Source organism: Oxyura jamaicensis, chromosome 23, assembly GCF_011077185.1.
Source record: "Oxyura jamaicensis isolate SHBP4307 breed ruddy duck chromosome 23, BPBGC_Ojam_1.0, whole genome shotgun sequence".
Lineage (NCBI taxonomy): Eukaryota > Metazoa > Chordata > Aves > Anseriformes > Anatidae > Oxyura > Oxyura jamaicensis.
Window position 1 is genome coordinate 2,398,057 of NC_048915.1, and position 12,186 is coordinate 2,410,242.

At 48.6% G+C, this 12,186-nt stretch overlaps 1 protein-coding gene across 34 annotated transcripts in view; it reads right to left on the reverse strand.

The window, feature by feature from the left end:
• The window catches only part of EPB41 (erythrocyte membrane protein band 4.1), an 82,090-nt gene that overhangs the window by 13,058 nt on the left and 56,846 nt on the right, over window positions 1–12,186 (reverse strand). For 11 of the 34 annotated variants that reach the window (XM_035345593.1, XM_035345584.1, XM_035345582.1 and 8 more), the window contains 2 exons: window positions 10,239–10,418; window positions 8,487–8,537 (listed from right to left, as the gene is read on the reverse strand). In XM_035345593.1, coding sequence (XP_035201484.1) covers window positions 8,487–8,537; window positions 10,239–10,418 — 231 coding nt within the window. Of the gene's footprint in view, window positions 1–395; window positions 8,121–8,486; window positions 8,538–10,238; window positions 10,419–12,186 lie in introns of those variants that run through there. The other 23 variants (XM_035345585.1, XM_035345595.1, XM_035345606.1 and 20 more) reach the window with 9 other exon arrangements.

Here is a 12,186-nt window from a genome sequence, read left to right on the forward strand (position 1 = left end):
GGCTGCAAACTACTCATTTCCAGAGAAACCAAACCAAACCAGGTACACCTCAATCAGACACGAAGCAGGCTACTTGCGTAAGCCATACACAGTGTAAAGAAAATACAGGGCAGGATGCAGTGCCCCAGAACTAAAAAAAATCAACCAAACACGAATGCAACTCAAACTTTACCCTGCTAAATACAAATCTTGGTGCACCCGATGTTGGCAAAGACTGAGGATCCAGCTTATTTAAAAGTTGCGGTGTAAAAAGTGACACATGGAAACTGAGACTGGGGATAAATTAATAACAGGCTTTGATACCAGATACTGACAGGATTATTTTTGAGGTGTTTTTGCATGAAGTTAGGGTTGCCTGTGTTTTTTTTTTTTTTTTAATTTATTTTTTATTTCTATTTTTTTTAGAGAACCTTTTGTTTTGGATGGGGATATAACCACACATGAACCAGCTGCCCTGACCACGCTCCTCGCGCTGCCAGGGACCAGTTCCATTTCCTTGCTCCGCACCTTTCCCCTTCCAGAAGAACTCCTGCAGGACTGCTGCTGCAGCCCGTGCTAGCATGCTGCTCCGCTGCCCCTCACCCTGTAACACTTCCGTTATCCTCAGCCCCCAAGAGATTCCTGTCTCACAGGAAACTTAAGGACTGCCAAAACGAAGTCAACCCGTCAATTACCAAAGACATGTAATAAAAATTATTAAAAATATTAAATGCCAGTGCGTGCTAACTCCACACAACAACCCCATTTAGTGCCATAAATCCTACTTTGTATTTCCCACTGCCTTCTTCTTCAGCAGGGCATTGCCACAGCTACGGCTGGTGCATGTTATTAGGTTATCCCCAAACGAGTATGCACGTAAGCTAACAGGCTCAGGGTGACGTCTACAGATGCACGAGTAGATGAAGTTGCTTTTGCAGCAAACCACACTCACCAGTAAGAAATCCCCGATCAAATGATGAGTGCTCAATCTCACAGCTGTCAAAGTACTTGAGTAAAAAGTATTATAAAGCAGAAAACACGATATCCTTATTTTACAGTACCTGCTACGACTTACACAGCATGCTTTAAGCTTAATGAAGGGGTTATATTGCTGTCATGAACAAGAATCCCCAGAAATTACACGACACACAGCAGCCCCTTCCAACCAACTCCTTGGCAACACGGAGCCACCTCCGGATCGACGCCTAAGTTTCCAAAATCCAGCTGTTGAGGAAGACGTTTCCAAAAGCCCTTCCCTCTTCCCTCCACCCTTCCCATCCCTCCGGGTGCCAGCTCCCCTTGCACAGAGCTGTGTTTTGCTTGGCACAAATTCCCTCAGCGGAGAAAAAGCTGCGGGTGGCATCACAAACGCTGCCTCGGATTTGGTTTAGCTGTAGCAGTGGAAAACAGAGCGGGGACGCTGTCAGGGCTTGTAACCAACATCACGCCGGTGCTGCTGCATTTTGCCTGCCTCGTTTGGCAACGACTGGGCTCTGCTCTGATGCAGGCTCATCGGGAGGGCACAGCAGAGCTGGGTGCTGCTCCAGCAGGGCCAGGCTCGCTTCCCCATGACTGCTCACGGCAGGAGAGAGTAAGTCGAACTGTTCGGCCAAAAGTAAATAATCTCACAGAAGAAAAGTTGGGAGCTAAGATTAAAAATGACTCTATGGCCTCTAGCCATGGACACAACCTGGGCAGCTTCAACCAGCTAAAATTCATGTGAGACGTGTGTTGTGCAGCCAAGCAGAAAGGCAGGGGTTAATTAGGAATGTGGTTTCTTTACTCACAAAACCAGAAGGGAGCATTTTTCTCCCCAAATTAATACGATGCCGTGGGGAAAGGCTCTGAACGCCGCGTTGTGCTGTATGTAGCACAGGGACTTCACAGTGGCACAACGGCACAGGACGATCCTCGCTGAGCAGCAGCGCACAAAGCCCCTCGACGTTACTGCAGCTACTGGCACAAGAGCAGCGCCGAAACACAGGACCCACGACGCTGCTGCTCTCCAAAGACTTTCTGCAAAGTATTTTACCTATCAGTCACCGAAGTGAGAAGGCAGTGTTCACTAAGTATTTAGGAGAGGGCTGGACCTTTTGGCTCCTCTGCAAGCAAAGCTCTTAACCGAGCCAGATTTAATCCTGAATTGAATTATTCTGGCCTCTTCCTGAGCCTGCATCTCCTCTGCACATCAGGCTGAAGCCCACACCAGCTGCGTCCAGCTGCAAGCACGGTGCTGGCTCTCAGACCCCCACCTGAACCCCACCGCGTGGGGCAGCTGCGAACGGCTCCAGGTCTGACGGTGCCTGGCTTGAGAAAGCAATACGAGAGTTAGTCCGACTGGTCACAGCACGGGTCGTTTGCCTTTTTTGTTAATAAGCAGTGGAAAGAAGAATCTGATTTGCAATAACATTTATTAATGATAAATGTACATATTTACAAAGAAAAATCTGAGAAAAAATACAAAGCCAAAAAAGTGTTCCAAAAGAGAGCGTTGTCGGTAAAAAAGAAAGTATTTGTAGTCCCCGCAAACTGATCCAACACAACCACGTACCACTGCTAGAAGGTCCCAAGGTGGCACAAACCAAGGCTCCTAGGACAGCCTTTACCCAAAGCCTGCGAGCCCTTCCCTCCAGCTTTACAAACCAAGAGATGCAAACAGGGACACAAGGGAAAACGCCACGGGCAGGGTCTCCCACGTCACCAGCACTAGTGAGCATAGACCACAATGTTTTGAAATGAATCAGTAACTCTTCCTTGGGATTAGTTATTCTGGAAAGCATCCTACCTCAGTCGGTTATGTCAGAAGAGGTGTGATCAACTCGTGATCAGAAAAGGAAAAGAAAACCCAGTGAAACAGTGGGATCATCTCAGAGTGACAAATTACCACCGCTTACACAGAGAGGCTTCACCTAAAACCTTCCTGAGGAGCCCCGAGGTGCAGACAGGGCAAGGCCAGTCCTGCAAAGGAGCAATGCCAAGGAAATCCACCTCTCCTTATTTCAGGGCTAGACACAAATACTGAATTCCTCCTCTTTAGGGCCATCACCAGCTACTGCACAAACTATGGGAGGAAAACTGGTCTTATGCTCAACTCCGAATCCTAACACAGCCTTCCTATAGAGATTCCTCAGTTCCCCTTTGATCGGCCCACTGGGCAAAGCAGCAGGCAGAGATGCAGGCAATACCAGCTGTCTACCCTCATTTAGCTGTTCACGAACGGAAAAGAAAAGTGGGTTTTGTTTTACAGGAACGCACACCTCTTCGGTATCACCAGCAAGCATCATATACAGAGCGCAATTCCCAATGCAGCCTCAGAGTTGAAACCGAGTTTGAAGCAATCGGTCAGGCTCAGGAGCACTTGCTGCTTCCAAATACTCACACCCACCTTTTCTCCAAGCATGAAAGCACACGAAACCATTCTGCATCTTATCTGGAGATCAAAAAGCTGCTCTCAGGGGAAGAAGATTCGGAATAGAAAGTGCAGAGCCAACCCCCGGCTCCGCGATGGAAAAAGCTGAAGGGACTGAACCTCGACTGGTCCCTTACTCCAGCTGCTGGCTGGAATCCAGGTGGAAGCACCAAAGTGTCCCTGCAGCAGAGCAGTCGGACTGCAAAGCACTGGGGAAGGCTAATTAACACCAAAACGGCTGGCAGCCTTCTAGCAGCTAAGTCACTGGCATGCCAGCGTCACCGAGATGCCATCTCTGCAGCGGGTCGCACTGAAGGATCAGGATTTCCCGTGCAAATCTGGATGAAGTTACATGCTGCAGACATTTCCAGCTTCCCTTTGGATGAAATAACCGAGTTCTCCACCACTCCCCGTCAGTGCAACAGGGCGGAACTGCAGCACGCACAACCAGGGGGCTTTAATCCTACCACCGCGAGCACTCCGTGGTGCTGCTAGGGGCAAGGTGGGCTGCCAGGACCTCGCAGCCTGTTTGTTCCTGAGGAAGAAGGGAGCAAAGTGCACGTCAGTTCCTTTATGAAAACCTGAGACCTCTGCCCTTAAACTAAGCCAGATCGCGTCAAGTCTCCCCTGCACGACACCCAGCAACCTGAGTGGACGTCGGGCAAAAGCAGGGAAACTGGGCCTCAACCAGCACAGCACAAACGTGCACGAGATACCTGATGCACAAGAACGAGACCCTACGCAGGGTGCCACGGGCAAGATGAGGTTTCTGTTCCTGATAAGCTACAGTCTTTCCCTGCCATAAAAGATCACATCCACCTGAATGAATATAGATAACTAGCCTCTACTGCCAGAGAAATAGAGAGAGTTTGTTCAGTTTCTTTATACTCTTCGGTGATAACTGCTCCATAAATTCCAAAAATGTTCCTGAGCATTCTCAGAATGTGAAATTTAATTTTTTTTTGCTGACCACCAGCCTTATCTCAAGAGAAAGAAAGGAAAAGTGAGAGAGAGACCATGCTAATTAATTAAATAGTTGTGTTGAAGTGACCAGCAGAGTGCATCTCTCATCACTCTGGGCTAAGACTATCCTGAGCAATGCTTATGTTCAAACATTGCTCTGGGCAAAGATTTTAGACTTCAGGTCCTTTGGAAATGGTAGAGAGAGCTGCAGAAACCAGGGCTTTGCCAAAGCCGCTGTTACAGCTTCAAGGAATTTGTCATCGGTTCAAAGATGGTGCGCAATAACCCAAAGAGTGCTCGATGCAGCAGTCCTCAAACAGCACCGTGACAGCTAACCTGAGCAATGGCTTTTTAAAAGGTGCTTGTTTAAGCTGTTCTCCATGAAATATGGACAGAAAATGGACAGAGAAGGATTGAACATCCCCTGTCCCTTCCCTCTCCGTGTCGTGCTGTGGAGGATGAATGGTCCCCGCTTTTTGTTACGACTGCTCCAATTTCTGAAGGGAAAACTTTTTGGAAAGCTTTTTCCATCCTGCATCTTCTGCATCGCACGCAGCACCTCAGCATCCTTCCTCGGCTTCCCTACCTCTCCTCTCCAAGGCCCGCTTTCACAAGATAATCTTCCTGAATCTCATCCACGGGAATCCCGAGCAGTGCTGGAACCCTGCATCTCACCGAGCGGCCACGGCTGCTGCCCACGCAGGAGGCAGGCAGCTTTCCATCCAGCTGCACCACACCTGCAGCTGTACAGCACCAAACAACCCATTTCCTTCTGCTATTTCTACCGCTGAAAGAGGAAGACCGTGTATCAAAGGCAGTGTATTAAAAAGGGAAGAATGCTTTCCGGGGAAAATCAGCATTCAGAGAAAACAAAGTCCTAAAGGCACAAACTGGTGAACTCATCGGAGCACGTGACGAGATCTGGGGACGGAGCGGTCGGATCAGAAAGATTCCTGGGAGATCAAAACGAAGGGGTCCACTTGCAACCTAAATTTCTGAGACAGAGTTTCGAGAGCCTCAGCCTATACACTGAGAGCAAGAGACAGCTCAAATAGCCCGCGATATGCTAGGATCCTTCCACCCAGGCAGCACATGCCAAGTTGCGCACATACCTTAATTGTCTTGCGTCTTTTACCTGTAAGCATATTTGCTAGCTTCCTAAAGAACACTGTTCACACAGATGCAGATCTACAAAGGGTTATAAATACACGTATTTATATATATTCACACTTTTTAGTCCCTGTAATAGAGTTCTACTCCTTTCTCTTCTATGCTGTTGGAGCAGCTGCCAACACCGATGGCACTGGTGGCTGTTCTCAGAAGTAACTGCTTCTACACCACTGCTCTAGAGAAAGCAACAGGAAGCACACTACTACTGGAAGGAGAAGCGGTTGGCTCAGCTCAGCCCCGTAATTGCTATATACAGAAAAGAAACCCCTTAGACACAAAGTCCCATCTGCCCTCCAGCTCGCAAACCTGTTGTGCTCAGCCTGGCAGAGCAACTCCTCTCGCATCTGTCGCAGCTCGACTGCATTCACTATCAAGTTAACTTGGATAAACAAGAGCATTTTTCCAGACATTTGCATTTGTAGGCAATAAACAACAGGCAGCATGCAACGGGTTTGTTAAGGAAGTCAAAACAACTGATGGCTTTAACGTTAGAACCGTGTCCTGAGCACAATCGTCTTTTTACACGTTGGGGGGAACGAAACAGTGGGAAAGTCCACATGCTAAGGGCGACGTGTAACAGGTTATTCCATTCCCGTGACCTAAGCAAACATGCTTCAGTTAGCTCAACACAAGTTAGGAAACACATCTGAAGTGCACCAAGACCACCAGGTTCAGAAAAATGATTAAATGTTTACAGTCAGTAGCTCCTTCTAATGGATTTTCTCCTGCAACGCGATGGATTTTCTTGGAAATGAGAACGCGGCTGCGAGAGGGAAGCTGATGCTTTGCAGAAGGCTTCCCGCTGGGAAAATCAAAAGTTGCCTGTCCCTGTCTGTAAGTTAACACTAACAGCAGCGCTGACAATCAACACTTCTTATTTAAATGCCGATCGCAGTTTCCTAGAAAAGGAGTGGTTATGGATTAGATTCAGCACATCGCTGTGAAGCCTCTTCAGGCTTTTGGATCGCTATCAAGCGTTCCTCCGCTTGTGAACATCTTACGTTCAAAGCAACGAGCTTAAAAGCAAGTCTTCAGCAACCGCTACTCGAGGCCAAAAAGGGCTGCAGAGGCAAACGCCCCCTGCCACGCGTTTATGCTCTCAGTCTGCCCTCTTACAGCTGAAGCCTCTGAAACTGGGGACGCGATTTAGAGAATTTGTTTCTGTGCACAGAGCTCTGGGAAACGTCAAAATAGATCTGGCAATCCATTACCACTCCTGCCAGGCCCCGGATCACAGCCACACAATAAAAGCGGAGGGATTAACACTAGCGTTGCAGGGCGTCCCTCCCCGGGACAGCGAACTACGGAGATCAAAGACCAGGACAAGGAAGATGCAGCAGAGGCTACGGCCGAGAGATTCAGGAGCTTTGGTCTTGAGGTTTCAGTGTGACCCTGTTCCCACTCAGAGAAAGAGCAGCCACCAAACAGTCAGCGCTATCACCACAAGAAAAGACATCATAAAGGGAATACGCGGAGAAGGGAAAATACTAGAGTACAGCTGACACTTTTTGAGGGATTTCTGCTCTTCAGGAATTGGAATAGAAACCTTTGGAAGAGTTTCTTCACTTGCTTGCCGGGGAAAGGCTGTCTCAGTAGGTATCTCCTGCTTTTTTAGTTTGTCTTCATCCTGTACTAACAGAGGACGTTCCCGTGTCTGCTTTCGTGGTAGAAGATCAAGAAAGACAGAGAGAGATGAACAAAAATGACAGATGGAAAGTGCCCAAAGTGACACTTGGAGGTGTGCAAAGTTTTCGGACAGTCTTCCTGTCAGCGCGCTAATGGACTGCTCTTAAAAGCAGAGTTTTATTTATTTATTTATTCTTATTTAGAGCTCGAATCCCCCTGCCACCTGAGCTGTGAAATACAGTTCTCTTACGGAGCTCGTGGATCCCTGCATCATGATCCACGTGCGTTTTGCAACTGCCCTCCAAGGAAAGCGCATGGCTGAAGCCTGCTAAAGGGTGTTTGGAATCGGAATGGTTCAGCAGAAAGGGAGCTTTGTGGCATTACCAAGAGAAATGGCGCAGTACAAAACGTGGTCTCTGACAGCTTCCTATTCTACAGTGCCCTTAAAAAATAGCTTTTGGTAAATAACATTTAGACTTCAGTGCAGGTACAAAATTAATCTTTTGAAAGTTCTGACAAGAGTATCAAAATGTTCATCAGTTTGAAAATTCTACCGGAACAAGTGAAAAACTTTTACATCTTAGAAACCCCGAGCGTGGAACAGGCAGGCTGCCAGCACGAGTGCTCCAAAGCCCTGAAATCTCGCTCTGCGTTTTAGCACTTTTGTTTCTGGAGCCTCGAGAATGTGAAAGCCCAGAATGAATAAATCATCACACGGCATCATGCAAGGGCTTCTAGCACTTTCGCTGAAGAAAGACAAAAGATTGTGGGAAGTGTTGCTGCGACCTGTCCAAGTAGCTCTCCAGCCCTTCAGGTCGGCAGCCGTGGTCAAACCCACGTGCACCTAAGAAAGAAAGAACTTGGCTCTGAGCTCTCTCAGCTGAGCTAGCCTCCTCTGGTCAGGGCGGTATTTTGGGACTGGTTCTTTGCACACCCCTAAGTGCTGAGTGTCAGGGAGAAAGTAGCTGGGAGACTGGGCAGCAAAAGAAAATATAAAATGCAAGAGTAACATGATCATTAAAACAAAAACGGAAAGAAAGACAACATAAAAAGAACAGGGTACAGTTAATCTTTCATCATTGCTTTTCTCTCCGAATATACGGTTACATCTTTCATGCAGCTTTTTCCAACCAGCCATGCACCAAAGGAAGCAAATCCAAAGCTGCAAAAGCTGCAGCAGTGCAAAAAGTCCTCTCACGTGTTAGGCTGTGAGTTATGAAAACTACTCCACGTAGCCAAAAGAAAAATGTTATCCAGCAGCTGCTCTCGAGTTTTTGCTTGGTGCCATTGCAATAGCAAAAATCTGGTTCAGCAGCACAAATCCGAACAGCAGCTTTACCTCGAGCCCACCAACCTGTCTCTCAGAAGATAGCACAGTGACTTTCTTGACCTGGACACACAAAGCGTGTAAGGTTCAGTTGTCTTGCAGGAAAACATACAGCAACAGCAGAAAAGCAGCCCCTGGCAGAACACCCCTCCGCCACCACAGCAGGGTTAAGATACCACCATGAGCAGTACAAACAGGATTACTTTGCATTATTCACCAGCCCTAAACATCGTGCGCTGATGTGCAGGTCAAGTAAAACTTCCTCCCCGGTAGGTGCCATCTCAAAGATGAGGTTCTGGAAGTTCACAGCATTATGTGTCCGCCTCCACCTCAGAGGTGAGGCTGCTTCAGAGGAGCATATTAAGAGGTCGCGTGAATTTCCAGAAATGCAAATCAAGGGCTGACCCCATCTTCACGTCACTGTGGTGCACACATCATCCAGTGCTGTGCACAGCAGCCCCCTAAGACCTCCCATGCGGTCACCACGCAAGAACTTCTCAATAACCAAGAATTTCGTTCTCAAACTGCAGCTGCTGAGCTTGAGAGCCCCTGCTCTGTTCCACCTGCACTCCATAAACCGTGTCGCTCTTCTGTGCCCTGCTCCCCGGATTCCTGCAGAACTTGCACTAAAAGACAGCAGCCATGGGGTGAAGTTCATCCAGGTGCTATACGGGCTAATTCCAAGCATGACAACCGGTTCGTCTGGGGGGTGGGGGAGGGAAATTGCGTTGGTAACAGGAAAAAAAAGCCCTGTAATTTTCATGGCCTTTATGCTTTGAGGAGCCTGTAGTAAACTTGGCCATTAAAGCCTTGGTACCCGTTCTGATAACCCTCCATCCTCGGCAAGATTATTTCTGTTTAACAAGCACCACCCTTGCAGTGGGATGAAGAGCAAATGAAGTTTATCTGCAGAGCTGTGGGCAGGAAGGGGAGAAGCTAGGGTTAAACCAGGAGCCATTCTGCGACTGCCTTTGCTGCAGCCAGGATTCCATTTTTCAGTTTTAACGAAAATCTCATTCATCATTTAAGGGACTGATTACCACTTTCACTCACAAGCTTCAAATCTGAGCCATGAAGCGGCAGTATTAATATAAAGGGAGAAGCTGCCTATTAGCAGAGAAGAAACAAGCTGGCAGACATCTCTGCTGCTCCATCTCGGTTTCTTTGAAAAGTTATTATTTTTTTTGGAGGAAATTAGCGAGGGGACTGTGGATGTACGTGGCTACTGAGACACAGACGGTGCTTCTGCAAGGAGAAAGCCTTCCGTCAGGTATGAACAGCCCAGCTCTCATCGCAGCACACCTGTATGCACTCGCAGATCCCAGTGCAAGACTAAACCCAGTGCCTGGATTAACTGGAGATTGCAGTTAATTGGAATGGATGGCATGCGAGTGTTCCTGCACTGCATTACCTGCGATGTTCCCTTCAATTTAGGGCTTTGGGGGGCTGGGGGGCACCAGGAATAAGCCAAACCATGTGAAATATGCTATCAGCATGGATGACAGCAACGCTAGGAAAAGCGGCATCGAAACCAGGTGACGAATTCCTACGCTTTTATACAATTCACAAAAATAATTCACATTTTATGATTCTAAAACTAAAGCATCCTTTCTCTCAGAGACCATTACGCATGTTAAAGGTCACCTCAGGTGGAACCAAAGCTCCGGGGAGCTGAGGCTCCATCTGAGCTCGTGAGGCCGTCCCTGGAAGCGGCACGTTGCGGCACGCAGCGAGCCACCACCCGCGCGGCGTCAGGGTACTCACTCCGTCCGCTCCCGTGGGGATCTGCCCGTTGACGTTAAGCGTTCGGAAGGGGGAGTGAGTGGACAAACGTTTGTCCCACTCACTCGGCCGAGGCTCCGGGACAGACTCCATGAAGTTCTTCTTCAACTCGCTGATGTTGGCGTGGTGCTTCTTTATTTCTTCTTGGGTCTTATCTAGATCCTAGTAGTGAAAGGACAGAATAAATGAGGAGGCACAGAGACGGGCACCTACAGCTGCCTACGCTGCCACATAGCAAAGCTGCACTCAGCAGAGATGTTGCCGACTTCCATCAATTGTGCTCACACTGTAAACACACCCGGGGAACGTCCTCGCTCCTTTCTTTCTCGCCTTGTATTGAGCAAATCCGCAACCAGCTCAGCGGGGTGGCTGCCAGGAGCGAGACTTGCCGTCACTTCATCTCGAGCTACACCGAAACAGCTGACAGCCGAGTTGCTAGCTCGTGGGACTTCTGCACGTGGGATTTACTGAATTGCAAGACTAAGTTTGTTTGGGTTCTTCAATTTCAGGCTTCGAAATTGGGTGGGTTTGCTTTCTTTTCCCTCTGCTAGCCTGACTTTTCAAGGGTATAAATGCAGTTAAGAAACTTTCTTCCAATTTCATTCGTTCTCATTGTATCTATTCCCATCTTACCAGAAGTTATCTGTGGTCCCAGAATACCCCATCACGTTTTTTCCTCCTCTCATCTCCAGGAGCTACCATAGGAGCTTTAGACTTCAGGCTGAAGATGAGAGGGCAGACCTCTAAAACTGAGCTGAGGATTTACTTTATGCCGGATCAATCAGGAAACTCCTGCTAAAATTATGGATCTGGGAAGAGCCGGATTTCTACTCTGCGATGCCAGTTTACAGCATAAATGCACAGACTTCAAGGCAAGTCAGCTCAGTTCGACTAATGTGTTCAGAAATAGCCTTTCCTTGCAAGCAAAACAGTTGGTTTGAAACGAAGCTTTTGCATAAAATAGGCTTAAGCCAAACGACAACTTTTCTGGACAGTGCCAAAAAGCAGCAAGCCTCACTCATTAGAAAAGGGGAAAGTAAGGTCAGTAGAAGCATCACTGGCAGATTTTGCTCTTTTTATGCTTTTAGTCGTGACTCAGCCCATCGATTTTAGAAGATGGGAGAGCAAGTGCTTCTGGAAGCAAATGCAGTCCTAAAGGAAGCCCCCCCGCTCCGCCCCACCCCGATACCGGCATTCCTGCAGCGCACCCAGGACACACCACCTTCGGTTTGCGGGGTTACAGCCCCAACCGCCTCATTAACAACATTTGCTCTTTTTGGCACGGTTCTGGGGAAACAACAGCTTTGGCATCTGTCCCAGATAAAAGCACGAGGCGAGTGCTTGCTGGTTAGAAGAAGCACGAACAGGTCTGCTGGGGACCCCACGGTGAAGTCGGGACCTCTGGGTGGGTCCAGGAGCCCTCCAGCTGCCCCTGGCTGAGAGAAGAGAAAGCCCCTCGCCTGCCTGCCACGAGCTGGTCCTGAGAGCCCGCAGAGAAGCTCAAGCCCCGGAGCGACACGTGAAGCCACAACTGGTCTCGAAAAGCATCTTAAGGAACAAGCTCTTGGAGCATTAAGCTCTCCCTCGTCTTTTTTGCCTTTTCCTAAGACCACGGAGCGCGGGTTGCTGAGCACTGAGCGTTAAAACGGCTTTCCATAAAACCAAGCAGCAGCTTCTGGAGTATTTCTCCGCAAGCGGTTGTGCTGGAAGTCACCCGATCTGCCAAACGCGGGGAGTAAAAAGGAGCAAAGGGGGGTGAGGCGCCGGGGCCAGCCCTCTTCTAGGCGAGGGCTGGAGCACCTGCAACAGAACCGGGTGGAGGCGGAGCAGAGCCCGATACCACACTGATAGGAAAAAGCCATTTAGGAGCAACGTGTAGGTAAAAGCTCTGCTTGGAGGAGGGGAGAAGGAGCCGCTCGCGTTGGCCTAA